This window comes from Apium graveolens, chromosome 4 (genome assembly GCF_009905375.1).
Source record: "Apium graveolens cultivar Ventura chromosome 4, ASM990537v1, whole genome shotgun sequence".
Taxonomy (NCBI): domain Eukaryota; kingdom Viridiplantae; phylum Streptophyta; class Magnoliopsida; order Apiales; family Apiaceae; genus Apium; species Apium graveolens.
Window position 1 is genome coordinate 265,739,515 of NC_133650.1, and position 27,188 is coordinate 265,766,702.

A 27,188-nucleotide genomic window follows, 5' to 3' on the forward strand; every position below is an offset into this window, starting at 1 on the left:
TATCATTTTTCTCATTTTCTCTCTTTCCTTCTTTAAAATTAATATTATATTAATAATAGTTGTTGGAGTTATTTTCCCCTACAATATCCTAAATTTAATCATTTATTATATTTATAAATTACAAGGAATGGGGTTTTTACCATATAATTACAAATCAGTCTTAATAAAATGTCGGTTAGTGAAGTTGCTCGTGGTTTTAGTTTAAGGGAAATGTTATCAGATCAAAATTTAAATTTCCAAAGCTGAAAAAAATGAAAAGACGAAATTAGCCGTATGTTATTTTTTTACTCTGCTTTTATTGTGTATTTGAAAAACAAAAAAATTGATCCAGGAAATAGCATTTCCCTTAATTTAAACATCTAGCTCATGAAAATTATGATCATTCGCAAGAAGAAAATGTTAAAAGAAAAAAAAAACATGTAATATATGAAAAGAAGCAAAAAATGCAAGTACATGAACATTGGTTTTTTTTGTCCAAACTATTTTTCTTTTTTGTTATCATCTAGAAAAAATGAGTCCCGGGTATAGTTTGGGGGGGATTGATAATCAGTGATCCTCATCTCAATACCCCCCAAATGGCAAATTACACACCCCTGTTGTTTCAACAACCACCACCATTATTATTATTTCACCCTCGTTTACACAATTTGATTCGTAATAGTAGTAGCCCAGCTGAGAACAAGTCGAAAGTGTATTTGAGCAAGAGATCACTGCTAAACCTCTCCATTTCAACACTACTTTTATCATCATCCTCCTCCTCCATTTTATCCAATGTTTTTGCTTCTGAACAAGACCCAGAGCTTTTAAGATACACTGATTCTCTCCAGGGTTTCACTTTTCTCAGACCCTCTTCCTATATTCAGGTACCTACCCACGCTCATATTCCATTTATGTTCGGGTTCAAATTATATTATTACTGTAAACAATAAATCATGTTACATTTTGGGATAGATTAGGTTCAAAAAGCAGGGGCAACAGTTTTGTTTGAGGAAGCTAATAAAGGAGCAAACAATGTTGGGGTTGTGGTCACTCCAGTTCGGCTTACAAATTTAGGTGAATTTGGCACCCCTCAATTTGTCGCTGAAAAGCTGATTCAGGCCGAAAAGCGCAAGGTACACATCCTCCTTTTTCCCTGGTATGTTGATTACTTTAGATTTCTTTAGTAATGTATAGCTTGTAATATATCTAGAATAAGTACCAGAAGTCATAGGGAGCTCGATGAGTAACTGTCATAAGAAAATAATTGAACAACTTTACCAAGTCACTTAGTCCAACACAACCAAACAATTTTAAATTATGATAGTAATTAGGAGGCGCAATTGACCTGGCATTGTTCGTGTCATGTAATGCCGTATCATATACGTCAGTTTTCATATACTCGAGTGCCAAAAACAAAACGACTCTTTTAGGGTTCGTGTACTTTCCTTTACATTCTTGTCATGTCATGTTCCTGTCGTGTTTGGTGGAAAATTGAATACAAATATAAAAATAAATCAAAAAAAAATTTAGGTGACTTTAAAAAAAACATCAAATACATATATATGAAGCATATTTACATAAAATATCATAAAATCATGTACTATTTTAAAAATAAATATACATATATTTAGTGTACATATGTACATATATTCATTATAAAATATTTAATTATAGATTTATATTTATTCCGTGTACTTGGTTTCATGTCGTATACCGAAGGTAAAATACAAATTCGACACTAAATAAATTTCGATCGTGTACTCAAAATGTAAAAACAAACATTTGATTTTCGAGTAGCGTGGTAAATTGCCGGGTCGAGTGCAATATATTTAAACGAGAATGCATTTATCTTTTTATATTTTATGGATATAAATTCTGTAACATAAATCTATACTATCTCTATATTAAAAAATACTAAATAAAATGTTAAAATAAATCCGTAATCGTTGAATGTGACAAGAATTTAAATGTAAATAAATATTACTATTTGTAAAATTTTATTTTTAAAATTATAAACCTACAATAAGACAAAAAAATAAGTACATATGCATAAAGTTAAAAATTGAAAAAACATGCATAACTACATTCTACTATATTACTATTTCTTTCGTATTTGTATTTGAACTCGGCTTGTTAAGTTCAATTCATTCACTAGTTGATACTAGATTCTAGGAATTTCTTCACCAAAAATGCGTTTCATGGTTCCATCTTGTAGACCTACCAAAATTGTCATCAGAAAGATAAACATGAGATACATTTTAAATGGTAGAGTAGTTGATTTTGAGTGCTAAACAAAAAACTGGAGGTGATTGTTGATGACCCAATTATTGTCATATGGTTTTTTCTTTAAGGCGTTATTAATGTTTATAATATAATTGATAAAATAAATGTATCTCGATTTCCTCATCTTCTTCTTTGTATTTGAATTCGAATCGTTCAATTACTCAACTTGTTCTATTATTTGAAATGGTTTAAAGGTTTCTTTGTATTTGATTTTTCTTTGAAATGGCTGACTAAAGTTTTCGGAGAGAGTTTTGCATATTAGTTACTAATGTTTGTGGCAGATGGCCTTCTGTTCCGTGCATTGTTTCAAAATTTTGGTTGGTGCTGATTGATGAGTCAATTGTGCCCCTGTGTCCCTATCAATTTTCCTCTCGTCTCTTGTCTATCGTCACTTCCACTTTTTCTTCTTGTTTATTCATTGATAATTACCAATCTTTTTAGTAGATACGCGTTTTTGTTTGTATAGGAAAGTACAAAGGAGGCTGATGTAATTGAAGTCTCTGAGAGATTGGGCCAGGGTGGTCTTCAAGTTTATGAGTTTGAATACAAGGTTGATAGCAGCAGGGGAGGAATAAAAAGGATCTTCTCGGCTGCATTTGTAGCCTCTAGGAAGCTGTACCTCCTAAATATAGCTCACACTGACAAGCCAGAGAGTCCACTTGACAGTCATTCACGAGAAATATTGGAGCATGTTCTTCACTCCTTTGATACTGCTCCTTTGACTTAATGGACATCATCATCTGTTTCATGGCCTATAACATGTAGTTCCTTTCATCTGTTTCAACCGTGGGTATGCTCATTACAATTTTTCTATTTAATTAATAAATTCAGCCAATTACAAATAGGTGTTCCAGTTCCATGCGGTTAACTGGTCAAAACTGGAGTCTTCCATATGAGATTATTATTTCATTTTTTATATGATCACCAAGAATCATGACAGACTCATAAATCATAAGGGTAAGTATGTTAATCATGAATATCCATAGGTTACAATTTGTGGTTGGATAGGTCAGACCTGGCATGCTGTTTACTGAGGTATATCACACAATAATAGGGCAAGCTACTGACATCAAGTTAATGTTTTTTTTGTGCTTTTATGGGTTTTTTTTTGAATAAGTGCTTTTATGGCTTTTAAATGCTAAAGATGCCTAAAAGCTTGTTTATTTTTTGAATAATTCTAGAGATCCCAAATTAATTCCCAAATGCCACGTGTCGTGATTTGATTTGCTACAACTCAATTAATAATAGTGGACCCCCCTGCATTCACAAAAATTCTACCAATAAAAAGATTTCAAATTGTCAAGTCACCAATGCCACATCATTTGGGACCAAATTTTGGTACCTAATTCGGTACCTCCCCTACTGTTTTTTTGTTGCTTTTGAAATGAATCCTAATTTTATCAGACCAAAAGCATCAAATACTTGCATCACATTTCCCAGTGACTTGGAGCTTTATGATATAGGCAGAGTTGAACGCTGAGATTGTGTAATGGACAAGCCCTGAGTACATGGACTGAGCTGTGATTACTTACATACATGCACAAACATAATATTTTAGTTTTGTGACTAGGAGTTAATTTATGTTTAAGGACTGTGCAACAAAGCTCAAATCTTTCAGGTGGCAATGATACAATGGGTTGGTGGTTGTCTTGCCTAACATATGCAGATGGTGCACATCATATCTAGTTTTGGTAAATTCATTGGTGTAAGGTTTATTCAAATGCCTACGATGGCTGGCTGCCCGGTATTTACACTTATCTTCTAGTTGGAAATTTTTAGGTACCGGAGATGGAGCTCTGGTGTCCCGAACACAACAACAATTCTCTGTAACCTATTAACCCCCCCCCCCCCCCCCCCAAAAATCCCCATAACAATGTTTATTCGTTTTTGCTACATGCCCCTACCGATGTTGCTTGTACAATCAGTCAATTTATTGTTGTTTCTATCTAATATTATATGTCAAATATTTATTAGAATTATAAGAAACATCAGTAAATGTAAATCTATATTAAAATAACAATAATAGATCAATTTGATTGTCATTCCAAAGATTACTTCAATAAGATCGATTGGTTTGGATGGAGTTCAATGTTCTTTTGTAACTCTATCTGATCTGAATATGATCAGGTTAACCAGCCTTATTTGTTTCGTCAATTTTGTTGTTACACTTGAACTACCTCGTAACTAAGTTGTAAGTACAAGTTTCAAGGTAATTAAAAAGTATGTGTTTGGTTTATTACTATGTAATTGGAGGTTATATAGTTAATTTTGGTAAGTGATTAATATTTTTATATTGAATAGCTACATAACTTGTGGTGATCATGGTAGAGCTTGATAACTAGTTTCCCATGTTTTGTGGTAAAAACAAAAATACCAGAACTTATGCGCTGTTGGTGCTGAACTTAAATTCTAAGATGTGTTGTAAAGTGTAGTCTATGACTAAAGTTGAATCTATATTTATTGGGGTAGGATCCGATCCCTCCATTTAATTTTGGTTTTGCTACTGAATTTCAGTCATTTGGCAGATCAAATGCCGGTTCACACACAAGATGGTTTATCTAGGAATACAATCCAGCATGATGCAGTAATATTTTATGGATCCGAAATTCTATTATACGTCCAAGTATGGAGCCTAGCAGCTGTTTGGCAGCATTGCCTCTATATTCTAAAGTGTTCGTTTTATTATGTGGTTAGCTCGAAGAAATAGGATTCTCACTAGAGATCATATGTTACAACAAAGTTAAAAAAGGTTAATCCTATTCTCTTGAATTGTGGTTGAATTTTCTCTATATTCAACGCATTGAACAACGTCAAACTGAGGACAAATTATCCTTATATTAGGGATCTCATTTTACAATATTTTCTTGAAACCTGATACGAGGTACTCCTGTCCTCCTAAGCATGCCAATTTCATGGTAATTGACCAAATAAATTGTTAGAAAAAAGGTCGCAAGTTCCAAAAGATTGTCTTGAAGAATCCTTCTACCACTAGCCCCTTTTATATTATTCTATTCTTAGTCTAACACTCTAATTTAAGCTTATTCTCATATTGCTTTTAGAGGAATGCCTCATGATTGTGTACATTTTTCCTTTGTTCTTAATATTATTTCATTTCGCAAAAACAACTAAAATCGGTCTGGTTAGCAGTAAGTTGATCGTTTCTTGAGAAATATACGTGAATGCTTAAAAAGAAAAACTCAAGTCTTGAATAATTTAACACCATCCATCAATTATTTTCCGGAATAATTGTTGTAAACAGGGTATGCAATACTTTGAAGTTGTGTTGTGCCACACACACTCACATTACATATCAATACTCCATTGGTCCACCATCTATTTGATCGACTTGTATATAGGATGTGGGCTGTGGGTGCATGCATATAAGAGAAGACAAACAACACAAAAGGAAATGTAAGCAGCAGTACTAAATCCTAGTTAAGACTTTTTGGCATCACACTCTGCTTTACAGCTATGAGCTAACTCACTGACTTATGAAATAACCTTTATATCTACTATCATTTATCATTTTCTTACCTAATTCAACTGTCCCTTCTTTTGTCACATACTCACATGTTTTTTATTTACTTTCACATATACATTCAAACATAAACAGTGCATATGTTTCTAAGTAACTCCATGTGCTTTCTCTGTCAGTACTATAAATGAGTCTTTAAATTCAGTGTCCACATACTCAAAACAGGACAACTGAGGAGATTCTTTTTCTTTGCTTCTAATTTCTTTGGATTTTGATCAGAGAGCGGTGAGTTGAGAGAAATATGGAAGGGGAGGGTGAAATTAGTTGCATTCAGGAAAATGTCTGTCATAAAGTTGTTCAAATTTCTGCTGGTGCTAGTCATTCTGTTGCTCTCCTTGGTAAGATCTTTATATACTTTTAGTATTATGGTTCTGTAATTATACCATAAATGAGAGATGTACTTATGTTATGTGGGTATAATTATTGTTTTTTTTTTTTTTTGCTTTTTTCTTGATGGTGGGATATGTTAATGTTATGTTCTGTGCTACATTAGTTAGTGAGTACTTCTGTATGATGTTTCTTCCTTGATTATGGTTAGATATAGCTTGCAAAAGTTTTTCAGATAATAGATAGGCTCTGCTTAGGGTCAGTTCCAAAGGCATTATTGCTGCTAATGTTGGTTCTTGGACAAAATAATTGTTAATTGTATATAGGACATAGATCCATAGCACATATGCTAAAACTAGAAGTATAAACCTGTTTCAGATGTCTCATGATTTTGGCATGTGAATCAGGGAAGCCGATTTTGTCAAGTACTTGTGATTAAGATTTTAGAGTGATAATATTTGCAACTAAATTAATTATAAAGTTATTATAGTTGTGTTTTAGAATGTTACACAAAAGGGAAACTTATGTGGGATGTTGCCCATAAATCATGTGAAGTAATTTTACTCTTCTTTACAAACACTTTAAATAATAGTTCAGTACTGATACAATATAGTACTTATTTCCTCCATCATAAAAAATTACCTTTACAGCTGGAAATGTTGTATGCTCTTGGGGCCGAGGAGAAGATGGACAACTGGGGCATGGGGATGCTGAAGATCGAATTTCTCCTACTCAAGTTACCGCCTTAGATGATCAGGAAATAGTATCTGTGAGCTGTGGAGCGGACCACACAACTGCTTATTCCGAGTCGAGAAAGCAAGTGTACAGCTGGGGATGGTATGTTCTGTGCGCAACAACTAAATATTACTGTAAATGCAATTTTCTTAACCCCTCTTTATCCTTTGCTCTTTTGGATCTACTGTAGGGGTGATTTTGGGAGACTAGGGCATGGAAACTCTAGTGATGTTTTTATTCCTCAGCCAATTAAAGCATTATATGGTATGCGCGTAAAACAAATTGCTTGTGGAGATAGCCATTGTTTGGCAGTGTCCACGGATGGCGAGGTGCATAGGTATGTCATGTTACATCATGTTTAAATAAAAAATATACATGAATCCTCTTTTTATCTAACCAAATTCTTTATGCATAGTTTTTATTGCACATCTCATCATGTGCTTCTATAGTTGTTAAGGAAATCTAGTGCTTCCATATGTGTAAAAACAACAGATGGTTCCCAAATGGAATGGTTTATGCATGTTTGTACATATATATCTTATCTTCCCAATAAAAGATCAAAGCAACTATTTTCCTTGATGCCCATTTCTTCATTTATATATTAATATGTACATTTTGCATTAGAGTATTTACCTTCTAGTTGTTAAGAAGAAATAGATAGAAAAGTTGAGTGATGTGATCAGCAATTTAGAATGTTAAAAGAGAAAGCTGCCCGTAGTCATCAAGTATTATGTGATAGCGCTTTATTTGTTTTTTCTATATTATTGCTTCTTTTTTTTTATTATGTTCTTGTTCATGTATGGCATACATGTGTATATATTATCTCAATTCACACTTTTCTCTGTTGGGAATATTTAATGTCCTGTTTCTGTATTAAATTCTTCATCTCTGACTTTCATCGTAGCTGGGGACGGAATCAAAACGGTCAGCTAGGTCTAGGCACCATAGAGGACTCCCTTGTGCCCCAAAAAGTTCAAGCTTTCCAGGTATTATAATGTAGATGTCCAACAGTTTGTTGTCAACAGAACCTTCTTGTTACTTAGCCTTTTAACTTTTTGTATTATACTCAGTTCATTAAACTTTATAATCTATGATCACATGTTGTGTAATGTCTAATCATATTAATGAGGCCGTAATTGAGACTTTTTAAAGGCATCTTGACATCCACTGAAAATTTGGTCTGTTAACGTAGATATATTAAGTGAACATATATATTGGATACTGTTATACATCAGCCTTCTGTGAAAACTTAAGTTCTGACAGCCACCTCAGTGAAGAATAACTTTATATGATCCATTTATCACCACTGTTGATGATCACAGAATTCTTTAATGTTGTGTTTGGTTGGGGAGATGAAATGGAATGAATAAAATTAATGGAAAACAATGTAAAATGTGGCCAACAAAATATGTATTGCCCAATATAGCACTGCGCCATGCTTGTTGTCAATGCGTAAATTTCTCTACTTTTGTTTGTTTGTTGAAATATATAATTGTATCAATGCATAAAAGCTGTTGCTAGCAATATTAAGAAAGACTGTTAAGATAAAGTCAGAACTGCACCTACTTGGTAATAACAAAAAAAAAAATCGAAGCTAGAGGTAAATGAGGCCAGAAAGGGTCTATGTTGAATTGAAGAGATATATAAATTTTGTTGGAATTTTGCAGTCGTACTGTTATGCTATATCGTAATGAACGACAACCTTTACGAAGTTTTAAATGCACTGTACAGGGCATAGCTGTCAAAATGGTTGCTGCTGGTGCTGAACATACAGTTGCCATCACCGAAGATGGAGAACTTTATGGTTGGGGATGGGGACGTTACGGAAATTTGGGGTTGGGTGACCGAAATGATCGTTTAGTTCCGGAGAAAGTTGCTAATGTATGTATGTCAAGTTCAATCAAATTAAACACATAGTTTATTATACTTTCGGGCATATTAATTTTTACTATTGTTCACTAAAATGATACCATTTTGCCTTTACAGTGTACTTGGTTCATTTGTTTGCCACAATTTTCTTTATTTAAAAAGATAAATCTGGATTTTTTACGTAGTTCTGCATAGTGCATTTAGCTATTATTTTTTCTCTGTCTTTCTGATTGTGCAGGATGAGGAGATGGTCCTCGTTGCATGTGGATGGCGGCATACAATATCTGTATCCTCCTCTGGTGGTTTATACACTTATGGATGGAGCAAATATGGTCAACTAGGGCATGGGGATTTTGAAGACCATCTTATTCCTCATAAGCTTCATGCCTTGCAGGGAGAAATTATTTCCCAGGTAGGCTACTACTTTCCACCCAAATTAATGTGTTTTCTACTAGCTTATGTACTTCATTTGTTATGATTGATAGTTGTTGGGGCCAACAATATTATGTACTCGAATTAATTTGTTTTGTACTAGCTTAGGCACTTCATTTATTCTGATAATTCTATCCATGTCCTGACAAATTTAAGTTCTGGCCGAAATTCATAACAAGTATGGAGTTTGTATACAGAAGCAATGATATATCAAAATATTCCAAGTTTACAAATGGTATTAATGACAAGTAGCATGAATAATTAATACAGAGCACAGTTATTTGCATTTTTAAATCACTGGTATATTATTTCGAACTTTGATGATCCTCTGGATCCTAAACAGTGATCTTCTATGTTGTTCATACAATGTTATGCAAGGGAAGTATGTCGGTATTCTGTCCTCTAAATTTTGAAGTAGATAGCTGTACAACTCGACCATATTTTAGACAGTTCTCATCTGCTTCTAGGTTATGCCTACTGTGTGTTATGAGAAAGTAATATTTATATGGATATGCTAATAAATGTGGTTTTTCTTTTTGACTTAAATTCAGATATCAGGCGGTTGGAGACACACAATGGCACTAACATCTAATGGAAAACTCTATGGGTGGGGATGGAATAAGGTTTCTAAAACTCTTTTCTTTGTACTGATTCATGAAAGCTATGAGCTAAAGATATTGTTATTGAGATATCTCATGCATGGTAGAATTTTTTCCAAACATTGTTCCCTGTAACTTGTGCAAAACTTGCCAAAGTGAGAGAAATTCTTAGAAGTTATACTTGAATTTTAAGGCAACTACTAAGGACTATTTAGGAAATTGCATTGTTTTTTTCCTGTAGATATTCTCTGCAAACATCACAATCATAAAATGAATTATTCATCACCTCGGGTTGTTGTCAATATAGTGTATCCTGGAGGCCAACTAAAATTGATAAAATTATTTTGTAGGAGGGGGAGGGGGGGTAAGCATCTAGGGATATACTAGTTAAAAAGGATTACAATTTCTCTCTCTTTACATGATACATGTGTTCAATCATTTACATTTTAAGCATTTAGGCTTTTAGCCTTCTGTCTAGTATTATCTCAGGGAGTGTACATGACTTTCACCAACAATCTAATTTGTTCACAAGAAACTTATTACTACTTTATATCTACATAACATGCTACATAGCAGGCTTGTGCTTTAAGTGCATTGTAACCACGATAAAACTTTGATTTCTATCTGCAGTTCGGACAAGTTGGTGTTGGTGATAATCTGGATCATTGTTTTCCGATGCCTGTTGCTTTTCCACATGAGGAGGCATGTAACTTTTTAAACTGATTCTTCTGGTGTTTTATTCACATGGTTTCTTTTCTGCCAACTTAAGTTCATTATTTTCTTTGCGTAAAACTTTGTAATATGTTTTTTCTTCAATCTTTCACTAGCAGAAAGTAGTTCAGATCTCATGTGGGTGGAGGCACACCCTTGCTGTCACTGAAAAACAGAATATATTTTCATGGGGAAGAGGTACAAATGGACAGCTGGGACACCGAGAGTCTATAGACAGGTACTAACATTTCTATTTTACAAGATGTTGCAGTTTTTTTTTTAGTTTTACATCTTAAGATTTTTTTAGGCCTCAAATTGCAATATTATACCCAAGGAAAGTCCTGCAGGTTTTTTCTTAAGCCTCCGATGACGAGACACACATATATATTGAGTACTCACCAATAGTCTCATAGCATTCACTTGTATCAATACTTCGATTGTCATCAACCATAGATAGCTATCAGCGTAATAAAAACAGACAGATATCCTTCCTGCCAATAGATCATAAAGATCTAATACAATGTGAAATAAGAGTTGCTAGCTATTCTTCTTGTTTATCAGTTCTTTTTAATTAAGAAAAGAACTTGTCTTTAGTATTTTCGTCAATTTTTCTTTTTCTGGATGTACCATCCATCATGCATTTTGTTAGGTTTATTAGCAAGTGAAAGAATTAAAAGTTCAAATTTTCATTATCCATGCAATTACTGCAATTCATGCAAACATCCAGAGAAATGATAGATACATATTAGTATTGTATACCCTGATAAATTATCACAAGAAATTTATTAAGAATAACTCTAGATTTGAAAGCTCAATTGCCTTTGTCTATCTGTTTCTTCCAATAATATTCACAACATTGCACATGCAAAACATTTGAAAACTAAGCAAGGGGAGGAAGCATCTGCAACTGAAGTATTAGTGAGAAACATCTTGTAACTGAATTTAGTTATATTGTCTGTCTTATCATAGGCAAGCGCAGCCTGTTATTATGTATATAGCTTGTAAAATCATGTTGGTCAGGACTTTCCCACTCTTTTCTGAAAATTTTAATCATCAACCCATTGTATTTTTCTTTGGACTTCGTAGAAACATTCCAAAGATTATAGAGGCATTGAGCGTAGATGGGTCGAACGGGAAACTGCGACTGATCGAGCCCTCAAACATTGACCCACTAATAGGTATTACATGCTTATTTTCTGTCAACCTCAAAGAGTTTTTCACAAATTTACCATAGAACTTTTGATAATTCCAATTACTTTCTTATGCAGGGAAAATTTCAGTCTTGCCATCAACTAGATATGCAGTTGTTCCAGATGATAAAAGAGTATGTTTTACTTATGAGAAGCTTCTATCTATCCACAATAAATATCACAAAAAAGGAATAATAAAATTGTGTTTTAACTATTTTAGGCTCTCATCTTTCATGAATTATATTTTTTTTTTATTTTCAAAGGAGATGCAAATTTTATGTGGCAATTCCTACCAAGATATTTATTTTGCTTCTGTGTTAAATATAAAAGCTCTAGATTTATATAAGCTCCTTTCTGCTATTTGTTTTACATACTGTTTTTTAAATAATGTAGTGCATAATGTATTTAAGCTGTGCTGACAGTTGTTGTTTTCTTAATTCTTGTCATTATATTCTGCAAGTTCGACATAGTTCCAAAGCTAATATTTTGAGAAAATGATTTACAGATAGTGATTTTTTCTTTTGATCAAGTCATTGCCTTGGCCTCTTCTAAAACGTTGCACGCTGTAATGTTTTTAGAATATGTTTTAATTATAGTGTGCATATGACTAGAGTTGGATGTCACACTAACTGCGGTCATCATAAGGTGGCAACAGTTCCCGTTATCCTTCACCAAATATTTGTAGTGGATATGTGGTGAACACGTACAATTTTCTATTTTAGACTCAAAGTAGGGGGATCTCAATTGTCTTTCCTGGTACACATTTGTTTTATTTTTAAATATCTGCCTTTAATTTATCAGTATCCTGATATTTAAATGTTTAAGATGATTCAAATTGATCCAGGTTCATGGACAAACAGTTCCATTAGTAGAGAGCATTACAAGTGATGCAAGCGTCCCGGAAGGTGATGTAAAAAGGATTCGTTTATGAACTTGCTGGCCTTTTACACGAATCCTTTTCAAGCTGACCAACTGTAATACTATTAGTAGACTAAATTATGTGAAATGGTAATGTATGTGTATGGTTGTTATATATATAGTCAAATAATAATTGACTCCATGAATTTAGCAGTCATGCGATGTCTTGTTGTTGCTGAATACCATACTTCTAACGGTTGTCAAATATATTATTATGCTCCTATGTATGTTGTACTAAAGTATATGAACTTGCTGATTCTAAAAAATTTGTAAGGTATACATTTCCTTAAAGTTTAGACTTTGGAGAATCTTGAATACCTTGCAATAACTTAAAACTGGTTGTAGAGATTGCTAAAACCTACATTTTCTTGCTAGTGCTAACCTGTACTTCATAGTTACATGAAACCGGAATCTCGGATACTATTAGGACCGATCTGCCCAAATATGAGTGTGCATCTTTCTATAATTGAGCCAAACTAGAAATGATTTAGTTTGATTCTACATCTTGTTGTAACTTGTGAATGGTTTACACCATTATCAAAGAGACTCTGTTTTGTTAATGTTTGTTGTATATCTCTTGTGGCATAAACTGAAATAGAAGTGGAAGATCAGATGGAGGAATTTAAATAATTTATACATTAAATATTAATCGATTTCACTACTTTACCCAATTTTCTTATTTTTCTTCATTAAATATAAGTAGTGCACGGTCTTATATTCTAATGATATGTTAGTGGTCTTATTATAACAGAATCTTTTACAGAACAAGTTGTATATATTCACCATTCAGCTCTCCCATTGTAACTAATTTATTTCTAATAGTAAAATGTAAACGTCATCTTCTTCAATCAGTGATGATGTTAGTTACAAGTAGATGCATTTATGTTGATAATTGAGAGATTACGTTTGTTCAAGATGGTATCAGAACTCTTCCGCACCATTCGATGACTTCAATTCTTTAAGATCTCCGTCGATCAATCTCTCGATCTCTTTCGATCTCGATCAATCTTTCTCGATCTCTCTTCTGTAAGCTTTTCTGATTCTTCAATGATCAATACATGTCTTCCAATGATCAATCATGTTCATTCTATTTCTTGATTGATTCTGTGCTTTCCGCAATTGATTTGTTGAATGTCTCGTCTTCAAAAAAATCTTCATCGAAACCTTTCTTATGCTCATGCTATTATGGCTAATCAAACATCTACTCAAAACGATAATCAAAATAACACATCTACCGATCAAAATAATAACGATCCTTATGGTCAATCAATTGATAATAATAGTCATCCATTGTTCTTACATAACAATGATCAACCTGGAATGGTTTTAATTTCTAAGAAGTTAATCGGTAGTGAGAATTATGCTTCATGGAAGTGATATATGCAAATCGCCTTATCTTCTAAGAATAAGCTAGTGATCGTTACTGGCGAATTTTTGCACCTGATGTATAATCTTCTCTACTTCCGCACAGGAAATGTGTGAATGACATGGTAATCACCTGGATTTTGAACACTGTTGCTGATGATATCAGTACTAGCATGAATTACATGGATAATGCTTTCAGTGTTTGGTCTGAGCTAGATGAGCGTTTTTCTGTTATAAGTGGACACAAGATTTATGAAACTCAGAGGGATCTGTTCAAGTTAGAACAAGGCAATGATTCAGTTGAATTCTACTTTTACAAACTTAAGGGTTTTTGGGATGAATCAAAAGCCCTGGAACCCTATGTGAAATGTACTTGTGGTGCTGTCAAAGACCGGGAAATGCAGATTGAAAAAACCAGGATTATTCAGTTTCTTATGGGGCTTCATTCAAGCTTTACAACAGCTAGAGGACAGTTGTTAATGATGCAGCCTTGGCCATCAGTAAATCAAGCTTTTATGTTGATCAAACAGGAAGAAAAACAAAGGCAGATACATAATGTGCTTAATCAACCAATTGCTATGATGGCTGTCCTACTAGATCAAATTTGAAGAGTACTGATAGGACTGTTGGATTACCAGAATGCTCACAGTGTCATCTCAGAGGTCATACTCGAGAAAAATGTTACAAACTGATAGGTTATCCAATTGATCATCCATACCACCCAAACAACAAAGGGAAGAGAAGGCCTGATCCTAGATTTAGTAGTAGGCCTAGTCAGAGTATGCAAGCTCGTGCTGATTCTCAGATGTCATCTTCTTGTGTTACTGATGAGTCAAGTGTGGTTCCTCACAGCAATGGAAATACAATTCTGAGTACTCAAATGGAGGCCTTACAAAACCAAATGAGCTCCTTCATGCAGTGCTTCACCAAACCGCAGTCTCAAACTCAAACTCATCATCACATTCAGCATTCGTCCATTTCTTCTCCAAGTGCTTCTTATCCTCTTCCTGATAACATTGCAGGTACTGCTATCTCCTTGTCTACATCCATCTGTGTTACTGAGAATGTGTGGATTCTAGATACAAGGGCTACGAATCATATGTGTTGTAACCTTTAATCATATGCATGATATTCATGTTATAGCTAATCCATATTCTGTCACTTTTCCAAATGGTGAACAAGCACATGTTACACACTCTGGTTCTTTTTTTATTGCATTCCATTTCTTTGATCATCCATGATATTTTATTCAATCCCACTTTCACTTTTAATCTTCTGTCAATCAGTAAACTTTCTTCTCAACTCCAATCTAGAATTTGGTTTGAGTCTAATTCCTGTTATCTGCAGGACCAATCCCAGAACAAGGCATTGGTTCTTGGTGACATGATTGGAGGTCTTTATCAGCTTATCAATACTCAACCACTATCTACAACTACAACTACAACTCCAATTGGGTCTGTGGCTTCTCAGAATTCGCAGATTTCTTCTGTTCTTTGGCATCAATGCCTGGGACATGTTCCCCTTTCTATAATCTCAAAAATTCCAGACTTAGTTTTTAAACAGTCTGACAATGTCTTTTTTCCTATTTGTGATGTTTGTCCATTAGAAAAGCAGTGCAAATTGCTTTTTCCTAAAAGTACATCTCATGTTATCTTACCTTTTGATCTAATTCATTGTGATCTTTGGGGTCCTTATAGAACTCCAGCTCATAATGGTTATAAGTATTTTTTTTAACAATTGTTGATGATTGTACGAGAAGCCTTTGGACCATTATGGTACCCATAAAACATGTCATACAGTCTTTACAAGATTTTGTTATTCATGTCAAAAATTAATTCAATGCTTCTGTTAAATGTTTGACATCTGATAATGGAGGAGAGTTTATAAATCATGAACTCTGTATTTTTTTGAATATTCAGGGTATCAAACACCAATCTTCTTGCCCTTCCACTCATCAACAATATGGGAGAGTGGAAAGGAAACACAGAAACCTGTTGGAAATGACCAGAGATCTCATGTTCCAAGCTCATCTTCCAACCAAATTCTGGGTGATTGTCTTTTGATGTCTACCTATCTTATTAATAGAATTTCTACTTATGTGTTGGGTTTTGTTAGTCCTTATGAACTTCTTTATCATACACCTCCTGACTGTAGTGATCTCAGAGTTCTTGGATGTTTAGCTTACATGTATGTTCATTCCACAGACAAATTAGCTCAACGAGAAGTTAAAACTATTTTCATTGGATATCCTTTGCATCAGAAATGATACAGATTATATGATCCTATCACTCATACAACTCATGTCTCAAGGCATGTTGTTTTTCATGAAAATGTTTTCCCTTTTAAGGACACTACAAATTCTGTGTTGTACCCTCCTTCCACACTTCACTTTTGTCCACCAGCTCTCACCTCTGATGTACATGATAACCCTATTGAGAACCTTTCTACTGATTCCACTGATGAATTTACATCTTCTTTTCCTTTAAACGACACCAATACAATTCCAGATAATTCAGATAAGTCATCATCTGAAAATTATGATTTTCACATGATCTTGCTGATTCACATGGTCTTACTGAATCTTCCCCATCACTGCCTATAAATACTAGGTTATCTCTTAGACACAAGATACAACCTGTATGGATGAAAGATTTTGTTGTTCATAACACTAAGTATGGTCCCAAGCAATCTTCTTTTGATATGACTCAAGCACATTCAATACTTTTGAACTGTCCAATTGATGTGTCAAAATAAAATTTTCTTCATTATTATATTCAGAATCCACAATTTTCATTTTATGCTTGTCCTCTTCCACTTATAAAGAGCCATATACTTACAACCAAACTGCTTCTGATCCCAAATGGGTAGAAGTCATGGAAAAAGAGCTTCATGCTCTTGAATTCAACACTTGGTCTATTGTCACTTTACCTCAAGGAAAGAAAATAGTCGGGTGTAAATGAGTTTATAAAGCAAAATTCCTGGCTGATGGTTCTCTGGATAAGTTCAAGGCTCGATTGGTAGTCAAGGGTTATACATAGATTGAAGGAGAAGACTACCACAATATTTTTGCACTGGTTGTGAAAATGTCTACTGTACGGACTATTCTTACCCTTGCTTCTGTTAAAGCTTGGTCCGTTCATCAGCTTGACATCAACAATGCTTTCCTCCATGGTGATCTTTTAGAGGAGGTGTACATGGAGATTCCTCAAGGTCATCCACTTTATGGAAAGTCTAATGTTGTTTGTCAATTACTCAAGTCTTTATATGGTCTGAAGCAGGCATCTCGACAATCACTACTAGAAAACCTTCAATAGACATCGGCCAAAAACCGATGTTAAAGGTTTTTTAGACCGATGTCTATACAGATGTCGAGAAAGGCACCCCATATGACATCAGTTATAAACTGATGTCTGGGAACATCTTTAACATCGGTTTCAGCTTAAAAACTGATGTATATTCTCTATTTTTTAACAAAAACTGCATTACAATCTTTTCTAAATAGCTTTAATATGATCTAATTATGAAGCTTAACTATTAATTTATAAAGTATAAATCAGCATTTACATCGGTTATAAAAATAGAACCGATTTCAATTTTGGTTTTAACATCACTTTTGAACTAAAACCGATGTAAAAGCCTCTTTTTGACATCGGTTTTAGGTTCTGTCCCGATGTGCTATGGCTTTTTAACATCGGTTTCCTTATGGTAACCGTAGTCTGTCTATGCCTGCCTCATCATTTTGTAGCTGATGTAAAAGATACTAAACTTTCGTCTTCTTTAACATTAGTTTTTAAAAATGTACCGATGTATTTATTTGAAATTTACATCAGGTGCTTTGCATATTTGTTTAAGAACTGATGTCCATGTAGCAGTTTAACAACAGTTTTTAAGAATGTGTGCATAAACTGATGTCTATATGCCTAAGAATACCAAAAAAAAAATAAACTGGCTAGCTAAGTTAACTAACCCACTAGCAAAATAACATAATAATATATTCAATCACAATAATATCCAATCCATCCCATTGGCCAACTACACTCATCATATCTAAACTACATAGTATAATTATAATTCAATTACAAACTAAGTCAAAACTAACTGTTCCATGAAGTATTTATCCGCTCAAAACTCATAACCAACTCTAAAATATAAACTCCACTGCAATGTCAATGCACCAGGAGTAACATCAATACTCATACACCTCTCCAAAAATTTAAAAGGGGCTATGGCTATATCGTTTAACATGACTGCCTAATAAGCAAATAAATACATTAAGAGCTCAGAAGAAATTAGATGAAATTTGACCAATAACGACAATCATATGTAGCTACTAGTTAATCACCTGTATTCCTTCAACGCCACCGATTGCGGCTCCAATGTCAGATTCTTGAAGCATTCCCACATTATTTCCTCCATCATCAATTGCCAATGTCGCCTTTCCCGTGTCTTCGTAACAAGTCCAGTAACATGCATTTTTATTATTTTCTTCCTTTCTTGTCTAAGTAAACTGCAAGGGAACCCAAAATATATATATTATATAAATTGAAAATCAAATTTACATTAATGCAAAAGCCGAACTAGAAAACCAAGAAGGGATAAATTACAACAGCTATCATTCAAAGTCAAATTTCCTATTGTTAATCCGGCGGATAACTATACTTATAAGGAAAATATAACTTAACCTAGTTTGTGAAGTACGACAACTAAATATCTTCTAGACCTAAAATTTTCCTATATATTAAAATGTATTAAAAGTTACCGATCGTTACTTGGCTTCCTAAATTCCAGCAGTTTTTCTTTTGTTGCCATAAGTAAAATCTTCTACTGTTTCATAATAATAAAAACAACAAAGTACTTTATAATTAGTTTAATTAAACTATCTTTCTTGGTTTTTGCTTGCTATTGAGTGGCATTTATGATACTTTATAATGCTCTAATAAGCTTTGAATTGATGCATTTGTACTCAAGTTGTTAAGTGTTTTAACGTGTTTTCTAGTATTTTTGCATTTCAGGCATTAATCCGTGAATCAGGTGAATTAGCATTGTTTTATTGCTAATTTGGTGTCAAGGTGGTGTTGGAATAAAAGCTCGTGGAAAGCCGGCTCGAAGCAGCAAGGAAAAAGATGAAATCTGAGTTTTTCCCAGAAGGACGGCGCGCCCGCGCTGTGATAGCGCGCGGCCGCACCAGGATTCCCGAATGACAGCGCGCCCGCGCTGTGATAGCGTGCGGCCGCGCCGGTGCGGAAAATATAAATCTTGATTCTAATTCGATTCTAAGTGGGGAGACTTCCAGATTGCAAAGGGCTGCTATATATATTCAAATAAGAACGTTTTTATTAGAGAGACATACCAGAGCGCAAGGAGAGCCGTAAGAAGACCGTTTTAGCACAATTTAACGAAGGCGAAGAAGATCTATTTTTACTTGTGAATCTTTATTTTAAGTTATATTTGGATGCTAGTTTTCTTACTTGTGAACCTTTACTCTTGTTTGTACTTGGTTTTATTTATTCGTTATAAAGACTACGTTTGTTATACCATGCTTTCATCGGAACACACGTTGATGATGAGTCTGATCATGGGCTAATCGTTATCGTGGGGTTCTAGCGGATTTATTTATGGATTTCTTTAGTTAAATCATTTTGATACCTTAGTATGTGGTGATTGATTGATATCCTAGTATTGGTTGTGCGTATTCGCCTTATGAGCGTCGCGAACTTATAAGATATTGTGTTAATTCTTAATGAAACGACAGTGAATTTAAGGATTATAACTTGCCATGCTAGCATAGGTTCATGTGTTATTGTTATGCATGATTCGTAGATAATTTTATACATCTTACTTACCATGTGTAATCAAGATAGATAACTTGTGCTTAAACCGTTATGTTGTCAAATTCTATAGACATATAGGGTCTCAATATAATTGGTGTCTATTCAGCTTCTATCTCTTTTGTGGATGTCTGGTAGTATGGTACTCGTGCAATGAAAGTTGGCATTTATCAGTTTCGTGTTGTCTGATTAGTGTCTTTACCATTGCATGCTAAGGTTGAGAACAATAAGGTTATTGAATGAAGTATTTAATGAAGTTAGAATCCCATGATTGTCATATATATTAATTCAGTCAATCTTAATTTCGTAGTTATAATAGTTAGCGTAATTCTTAGTTATAAACAACCTCAAATTGTTATCGTCTTAGCATTGAATAATAACCATACATTGTTGTTTATGTACGTAAATTAATTAGTTAACCAATACAGTCTCTGTGAGAATGAAATAGAAAAGATTCTATACTACTTGCGAACTCGTATACTTGCGTGTTATATTAGCGCGTGTTTAGCGACTAACAAGTTTGTGGCGCCGCTGCTGGGGGGTGCAGTGTTAATTTATAGTTTATGTGCTTTCCATCAGTGGTCGTTAACGTTCATTGACTCGGACATTTTTACTTATTTGTTCCTTGTTTTATTTCAGGTACTCTAGCGAGGGTGTATGCATAACATTCGCGTACTCGTAAGAGAACATTGGATAAAGCCAAGAAAGAACTTATGGTAGTTCGTAAGGAAGTTTTTGAGGAAGAAAAGAAGGTAGATGAGAAGAGAAAGTTGAAGAACCAGCTTTAGTAGAGATGGGTGATCAAGCAGAAAATCTGAAGGCTTTGATGGACTATTCCCAGCCTAAGATTAATGACATTCAATCAAGCATCATCAGACCAGCCATCAGGGCTAACACTTTTGAGATCAAGTCAAGCACGATTCAGATGATACAGAACTCAGTTCAGTTTGGGAGTTCTCCTACTGAAGACCCCGACATGCACATCAGGGATTTCATCGAAATCTGCAAAACCTTCAAGTTTAATGATGTGACTGAAGATGCTATCAAGCTACGCATCTTCCCATTCTCTCAAAGGGACAAAGTTAAGTGCTGGTTACACTCTCTACCAGCAGGGTCTATCACCACTTGGGAGGATCTTGCGCAAAAGTTTCTCACTAAATTCTTCCCTATGGCGAAGACTGCTGCAATCAGGAATGTTCTTACTCAGTTTGCTCAGCAAAATGGAGAATCTTTGTGTGAGGCTTGGGATCGATATAAGGAGATGTTAAGGAAGTGCCCAAACCATGGCATACATGATTGGATGATTATTAACTGTTTCTATAATGGATTGGGTGCTACTTTTAGACCCATGCTTGATGCAGCATCAGGAAGAGCCTTGTGGGATAAAAGCTACGATGAAGTTTATGAACTTATTGAACTGATGGCTGCTAATGAGTACCAAAATCCTTCCCAAAGGCTGACTCAAGAAAAAGTCACAGGAATTCTGGAGTTGGACGCAGCAACTGTTATCGCTGCCCAACTTAAGGCTTTGACGATGAAGGTGGACACTTTGGCTAATTATGGAGTTAATCAAATCGCTAGTGTCTTTGAGCTTTGTGTTGGTGCCCACGAGACTGATTAGTGAAAGGAATATGTCCTAAGTCCAATCATGAATTAGGATTTAGGAATAACTTCCTGTGTAATCTGTTTTGATTTCATTGATATTAATAAAAGACTTGTTTTGTTTTTATTACGGGCTGTATCTATTTAAGTGTTTAAATAAGATATACCATAGTTTAGAGTAAAGCTTTTTATGGATTATGATGAGATCATAATAGTGAGACCTAAAAGATGATAACTCTAAACTTAAATAGTTTCTGATCATAGGATTACTAACTGGTAATTAATAATCCGCAAAGATCGGTACATACTATGCTTGCTTCATTATGAAGGATGTCTGTTCTCATAGACATTTGTGTGGTGACACTATAGTTAGTATGTAGGTGCTTATTATAGAATAAGTTCACTGAACATGACTCGCACAGCTGAACAACTGATGGAGTTCACTCACGTGTCAGCAGTTGTTCACATAGTGATAATTGTACAAGTATCCTTAGACTTGAGGTCATCATAGTCATCTTGTGTACACTGAACTATGCTTTGGTTTAGTTCTTAATCTCCAGGGACAATTATTAGGGCTCTACTGGGTATAGGAATTTGTACACGAAGATAGTGTATGATCAATAAAGGATCTATCCCTTCCAGTGAAGGAAGCGAATGTTCAAGGCTGATCCACTTATGCTAGTTCAGGAATCTTTGGCCAGAGTGAATGAAATTAGAAAGGAGTTTCTAATTTGCATAGAACTACGCATAGTAAATGGTAAGCAAGTGATTAAATTAGATAGGCTTGACACGAGATCCATGCCTTGTATTTAATCGGGACATTGTAGGGTAGAAGGAGTTTATTGTACGGTAACTATTCACTGAATAGGTTCTTGGTATTCTAAGCAGTGAATTCATATTATCCGGATAGTCGCGATATGCTGAGAAGTATCCCTCACGATGTAGAATAAATGTGATTAATTAATTAATCATATTTAATAAATTAGAGAATTTATATAAATAATGATAAAATAGTTTTATTATTATTTATTTCTACTACCGGCTTAATATTGAACCTACAGGGTCACACCATAAAAAGAGAATGATTTAATGGTGGGGGAATTAATTAATAATGGCTAAATAATTATTTATTTGTGAAATAAATAATTAATTGGCAAATTTAATAATTGATTAAATGAGATTTAATTGATTATAAATTAATTAAGAAAAGTTCTTAATATTATTAATTAAAGAATTTAATTTTTGGAAATTAAATCAAGAGAGAGAATTATTTCTAAAGTGTTTAGAAAAAGGATTAATAATTAAAAGGTGTTTTAATTATTAATGAGAATAATAAATGGGATAATAATAATATTATTTATGGGAAAATTTCAGCTGAAAATTTTGCCTATAAATACACTATTATAGACCCTATTTTATTCCAACCCACATCGACCCCAAAAACCCAAAAAGTTTGGAAAACCCAATTCTCTCCACCTCCTTCCTCCTCCTTAACATCGTTTTCTTGGTGGATACCGGTGGAGTGCTTCACACTTGAGGAGCAACTGCTAAGGATCTCTGATCGTTGTCTCCGAATTATTTTAAAGGTTAGATTCGATCCCTCGAATTTTTATTCACGATTTATATGCTTTTATTTGGATTTTGTATGTGTAAAAGTGTTTTGCCATGCCTCCGCTGCGTTTAAAATCCAACAATTAGTGCGCAATTTCTAGTGAATCAGCTCCGTTTGTGAGCAACTTCCAGCGATCGCAACAACTAGTGCCAGCCACCTATCATCCCAACAAGTGCAATCATCCTAATTTCAGCTGGAGCAACACTCAGAATGCGGTTCAACAGCCTTATCAGCAATATCCAGCTAAGTTGTACAACCCCCCTGGTTTTCAGCAACCGTAATATGTACCAAGACAATAATTCCAACTGCAACAAGCCAATGAAAAATCTGAATTAGAGGAGTGAAGCTTATGTGCAAGAGTCAAGCCGTTTCTATCAAGACCTTGAAAAATCAAATTGAGCAAATTGTTAATGTCTTGCTAAATCGTCAGCCTAGTACACTACCTAGTGACACTAAAGTGCCAGGAAAGAGGGAAGCTAAGGAGCAAGTAAAGGCAATCACTTTAAGGTCTGGAAAGGTTGCGAATCCTGAACAAACTCAAGTGTTGACTGAAGAAGCTGAGGCTGAGAAAGAAGTAGAGCAACAGGAAGTAGAAGTGGAACCAAGGAAGACTACTTTTGAGCACACTCCTCCTGAGGGTAATACATGGGAGAAGCAGATCTATCCTCCACCGCCTTTTTCCAAGCGGCTGCAGAAGAAAAAGCTGGACAAGTAATTTGAGAAGTTTCTGGAGGTGTTCAAGAAACTTCATATCAACATACCTTTCGCTGAGACTCTTGAGCAGATGCCTAGTTATGCAAGGTTTATGAAAGGTATTCTCTCTCGAAAGGTGAAGCTAGATGATTTAGAGACAGCCGCTCTCACGAAGGAATGCAGTGTTGTGTTGCAACAGAAGTTCCCTCCGAAGCTTAAGGATCCAGGAAGCTTCACTATTCCGTGTACTATTGGAAAAATGTCTTTTAACAGATGCTTATGTTACTTGGGAGCTAGCATCAATCTGATGCCTTTATTAATCTTCAAGCAGTTGGACTTGCCTGATCCAAAACTGACTTAAATGACCTTGCAGTTGGCCGACCGTTCTATTACATATCCGTGAGGTATTGTGGAGGATGTCTTGGTCAAGGTTGATAAACTCATATTCCCTGCTAATTTCGTCATTCTTGATTTCGAGGAGGATAAGAAGATTCTCATAATCTTGGGGAGAGCTTTCTTGGCGACTGGTGATAAGTGGCATTTTATACCACTTAGAACGTCTTAAAATGGCTTAAATTGGTGTCTTGAAATCAAGTATTTTGTGTATTTGATGCGTTTTTCTAGTGTTTATGCATTTCAGGGTATTAGTGCATTTCGGAGGAGGAATCATCAAGAATAAGCCTTGGCATGTGTTCACCATTGTGAGAGGAAAAGAACGGGCAGATTACGGCAAAGAAACGGAGCAAACCTGGATTTTTTCCAGTAGGGTCCTGCGCGCCCGCGCAGCAATGCTGAGCGGCCGCGCAGCAGCCTTGCGCGCCCGCGCAGAAATGCTGAGCGGCCGCGCAGGGTCGGGGAAAAGGATAAATTATTTTAGACTTCTACTTCTGTTTGGCTTCCAACTTCTATGTAATCTGAGTTTTATGGGACTATTATATAAGTAGATTTGAGACGTTTTCACAATAAGAAGGAAGGAGATTATGTTTTAGATTGTGTTTTGCGCAAGAAGCGAAGGAGATAAGGAAGAAGACCGATTTAGCACACTGCAACGAAGAGGAAGCATATATTCTTGTGATTTTTGTTTCGTTGTAACGTTGGATGCTAGTTTTCTTGCTTTGACTTATTTACTCTTGTGACGTACTCTGTTTTAATATAATTAGTTTAGTTATTATTTTCTTGTGTTTGTTTATCATGATTTCATATGAACCCATGATGGCGATAAGTTCTATTATGGGCTAATCGTGATCATGGGGTTGCAACGGATTTATTATGGAATTCTTTAGTTAATTGTTTAATACTTTAGTGTGTGATGATTGCATGATATCTGGTATTGGTTGTGCGTATTCGTCTTATGTGCGTCGCGAACATATAAGATAGGGTGTTAATCTCTTGTGAAGCGACGGTGGATCTTGAGATTTAGAACTTGTCATGCTAGCATAGGTTCATGTACGTTGTGCATGATTAGTGGGTAACTCTAACAGTTTTATTTGCCCTATGTAATCAAAAGGAATAACTTGTGCTTAAATCGTTGTGTTGTCAATTTCTGTAGACATATAGGAACTCAACATAATTGATGACTATTCAACTTCTATCTTAATTGTGGATGTTTGGTAGAATGGTATTAGTACAATGAAAGTTGGCTTTTATCAGTTCCGTGTTATTCGATTAATATCATCACTGTCACATGCTAAAGGTAATAACAATGGCTATAGAAGGAAGTAATAATGAAGTTGTGATCTCATGAGTGTTTTATTATTGATAAATTGAAGTGTTAGTTAAGTGGTTAATTAAGTAGTAATTATAGTTAATATTTAATCAACAATTTTAAGTGTTATTATCTTAACATTGAGAAGTAATCATACATTGGTGAGTGAGTTTAATTAGACAATAACTTAGTCTGAGTCTCTGAGGGAACGAACTAGAAAGTATTCTATATTACTTGCGAACGCGTATACTTGCGTGAATATTAGTGCATGTTTCGCCCTAACAAGTTTTTGGCGCCGCTGCCGGGGACTCGGCGTATTTGTTTAGTTTATGTACTTACCATCATTGGTCATTAGGACTCAGTGATTAGGACGTAGTAGTTAATTAATCTTTTCGGTTGTGTTTCAGGTACTTTAGCAAGCGTTTATGCAAACTCGTTCTCGTGCTCGCAAGAGGACTTTAGATACAGCTGAGGAGAAAGACGAAGTTCTTGATACTCCGGAGAAGTTAGATTTTGAGGATTCGGATTCAGGAACTGAGCAGAAAGAACCAGTAAACATGGGAGATCGTATTGTTCAAGCTGATCCAGCTCTTATGGATTTTTCTCGGCCTAAAATTGATGACATTCAGTCAAGCATCCTTCATCCGGCTATTCAACCTAACACCTTTGAAATCAAGTCGGGCACTATTCAGATGGTGCAGAATTCTGTTTCTTTTGGAGGAGCGGCAACTGAAGACCCCAACATGCACATAAGGAATTTTGTCGAGATCTGCAGCACTTTTAAGTATAATGGCGTGACTGATGAGGCTATCAAGTTGAGGCTTTTCCCATTCTCACTGAGGGATAAGGCTAAAGACTGGTTACATTCTGAACCAGCTGGGTCCATCACTACGTGGCAAGATCTTGCGCAAAAGTTCTGGTGAAGTTTTATCCAATGGCAAAGACTGCTGCTATGAGGAGTGCTCTTACTCAGTTTGCGCAGCAACCTACAGAATCTATGTGCGAGGCTTGGGAACGCTACAAGGAAATGTTGAGAAAATGTCCACATCATGGAATGCCGGATTGGATGGTAATCACTGGTTTTTATAATGGTTTGGGGGCCCAATCTCGGCCCATGCTCGATGCAGCAGCTGGAGGAGCCTTATGGGCTAAAAGCTATACTGAGGCGTATAATCTTATAGAGACAATGGATGCAAACGAGCATCAAAACCCAACTCAGAGGATGACGTCAGGCAAGGTCGCAGGTATTCTGGAAGTTGATGCAGCCACCGCTATTGCAGCCCAGCTCCAAGCGCTATCAATGAAGGTTGATTCTCTGGCTACGTATGGAGTTAATCAAATAGCTATGGTTTGTGAGCTTTGTGCAGGTTCTCATGCTACGGATCAGTGTTCTCTTGTCAACGAATCTGTTCAGTATGTGAATAATTATCAGCGACAACAGCAGCCTGTGCCAGCGACCTATCATCCTAACAACAGAAATCATCCAAATTTCAGCTGGGGAAATAATCAGAATGCTATTCAGCCACCATATCAGCAAGGAGTGAGTAAACAGTTTAACCCACCTGGATTCCAGCAACCACAGCAGTATGCTACAAGGCAATCATATCCTCAACAGGGAAGTGCAGCTGCACCTACTAGTGCTGATTTTGAGGAACTTAAGTTGTTGTGCAAGAGTCAGGCGGTTTCTATCAAGACCTTGGAAAATCAAATCGGTCAATTAGCCAATGCAGTGCTCAATCGTCAACCTGGCACTCTTCCCAGTGACACGGAAGTACCAGGCAGGAAGGAAGCTAAAGAGCAAGTCA

General features: G+C 35.3%; 3 protein-coding genes and 2 non-coding genes across 8 annotated transcripts; 3 read left to right on the forward strand and 2 right to left on the reverse strand.

The window, feature by feature from the left end:
- The first annotated feature begins 493 nt into the window (after positions 1–493).
- On the forward strand, positions 494–4,113 carry LOC141720927 (psbP domain-containing protein 2, chloroplastic). Of its 4 annotated transcripts, none has more exons than XR_012574605.1 (4): positions 494–863; positions 957–1,112; positions 2,729–3,052; positions 3,852–4,113. XR_012574605.1 is itself a non-coding variant. In XM_074523627.1 (3 exons), exons 1-3 carry the CDS (start codon positions 576–578, stop codon positions 2,987–2,989), a joined length of 705 nt encoding a protein of 234 aa, XP_074379728.1. In that variant the 5' UTR covers positions 495–575; the 3' UTR covers positions 2,990–3,106. The 4 variants fall into 4 exon arrangements, 1 of the variants encoding a protein (XP_074379728.1); XR_012574606.1 differs by having other exon boundaries at positions 4,042–4,113; XR_012574604.1 differs by having other exon boundaries at positions 495–863; positions 3,881–4,113.
- A 1,754-nt stretch (positions 4,114–5,867) lies between these two features.
- Positions 5,868–12,799, forward strand: LOC141720929 (ultraviolet-B receptor UVR8-like). Its single transcript, XM_074523628.1, has 12 exons — positions 5,868–6,135; positions 6,775–6,961; positions 7,050–7,196; positions 7,764–7,845; positions 8,591–8,740; positions 8,967–9,140; positions 9,712–9,783; positions 10,390–10,461; positions 10,590–10,708; positions 11,557–11,648; positions 11,739–11,794; positions 12,505–12,799. Exons 1-12 carry the CDS (start codon positions 6,039–6,041, stop codon positions 12,589–12,591), a joined length of 1,335 nt encoding a protein of 444 aa, XP_074379729.1. The 5' UTR covers positions 5,868–6,038; the 3' UTR covers positions 12,592–12,799.
- Positions 12,800–14,065: 1,266 nt separating this feature from the next.
- On the forward strand, positions 14,066–14,551 carry LOC141719584 (uncharacterized). Its single transcript, XM_074521961.1, has one exon. It carries the CDS (start codon positions 14,066–14,068, stop codon positions 14,549–14,551), a length of 486 nt encoding a protein of 161 aa, XP_074378062.1.
- Positions 14,552–20,954: 6,403 nt separating this feature from the next.
- Positions 20,955–21,061, reverse strand: LOC141722884 (small nucleolar RNA R71). Its single transcript, XR_012575882.1, has one exon. It is a non-coding gene; the product is annotated as a small nucleolar RNA R71 (small nucleolar RNA).
- A 5,271-nt stretch (positions 21,062–26,332) lies between these two features.
- LOC141722381 (small nucleolar RNA R71) lies at positions 26,333–26,439 on the reverse strand. The gene has a single exon (XR_012575400.1). It is a non-coding gene; the product is annotated as a small nucleolar RNA R71 (small nucleolar RNA).
- Between the last annotated feature and the right edge of the window lie 749 nt (positions 26,440–27,188).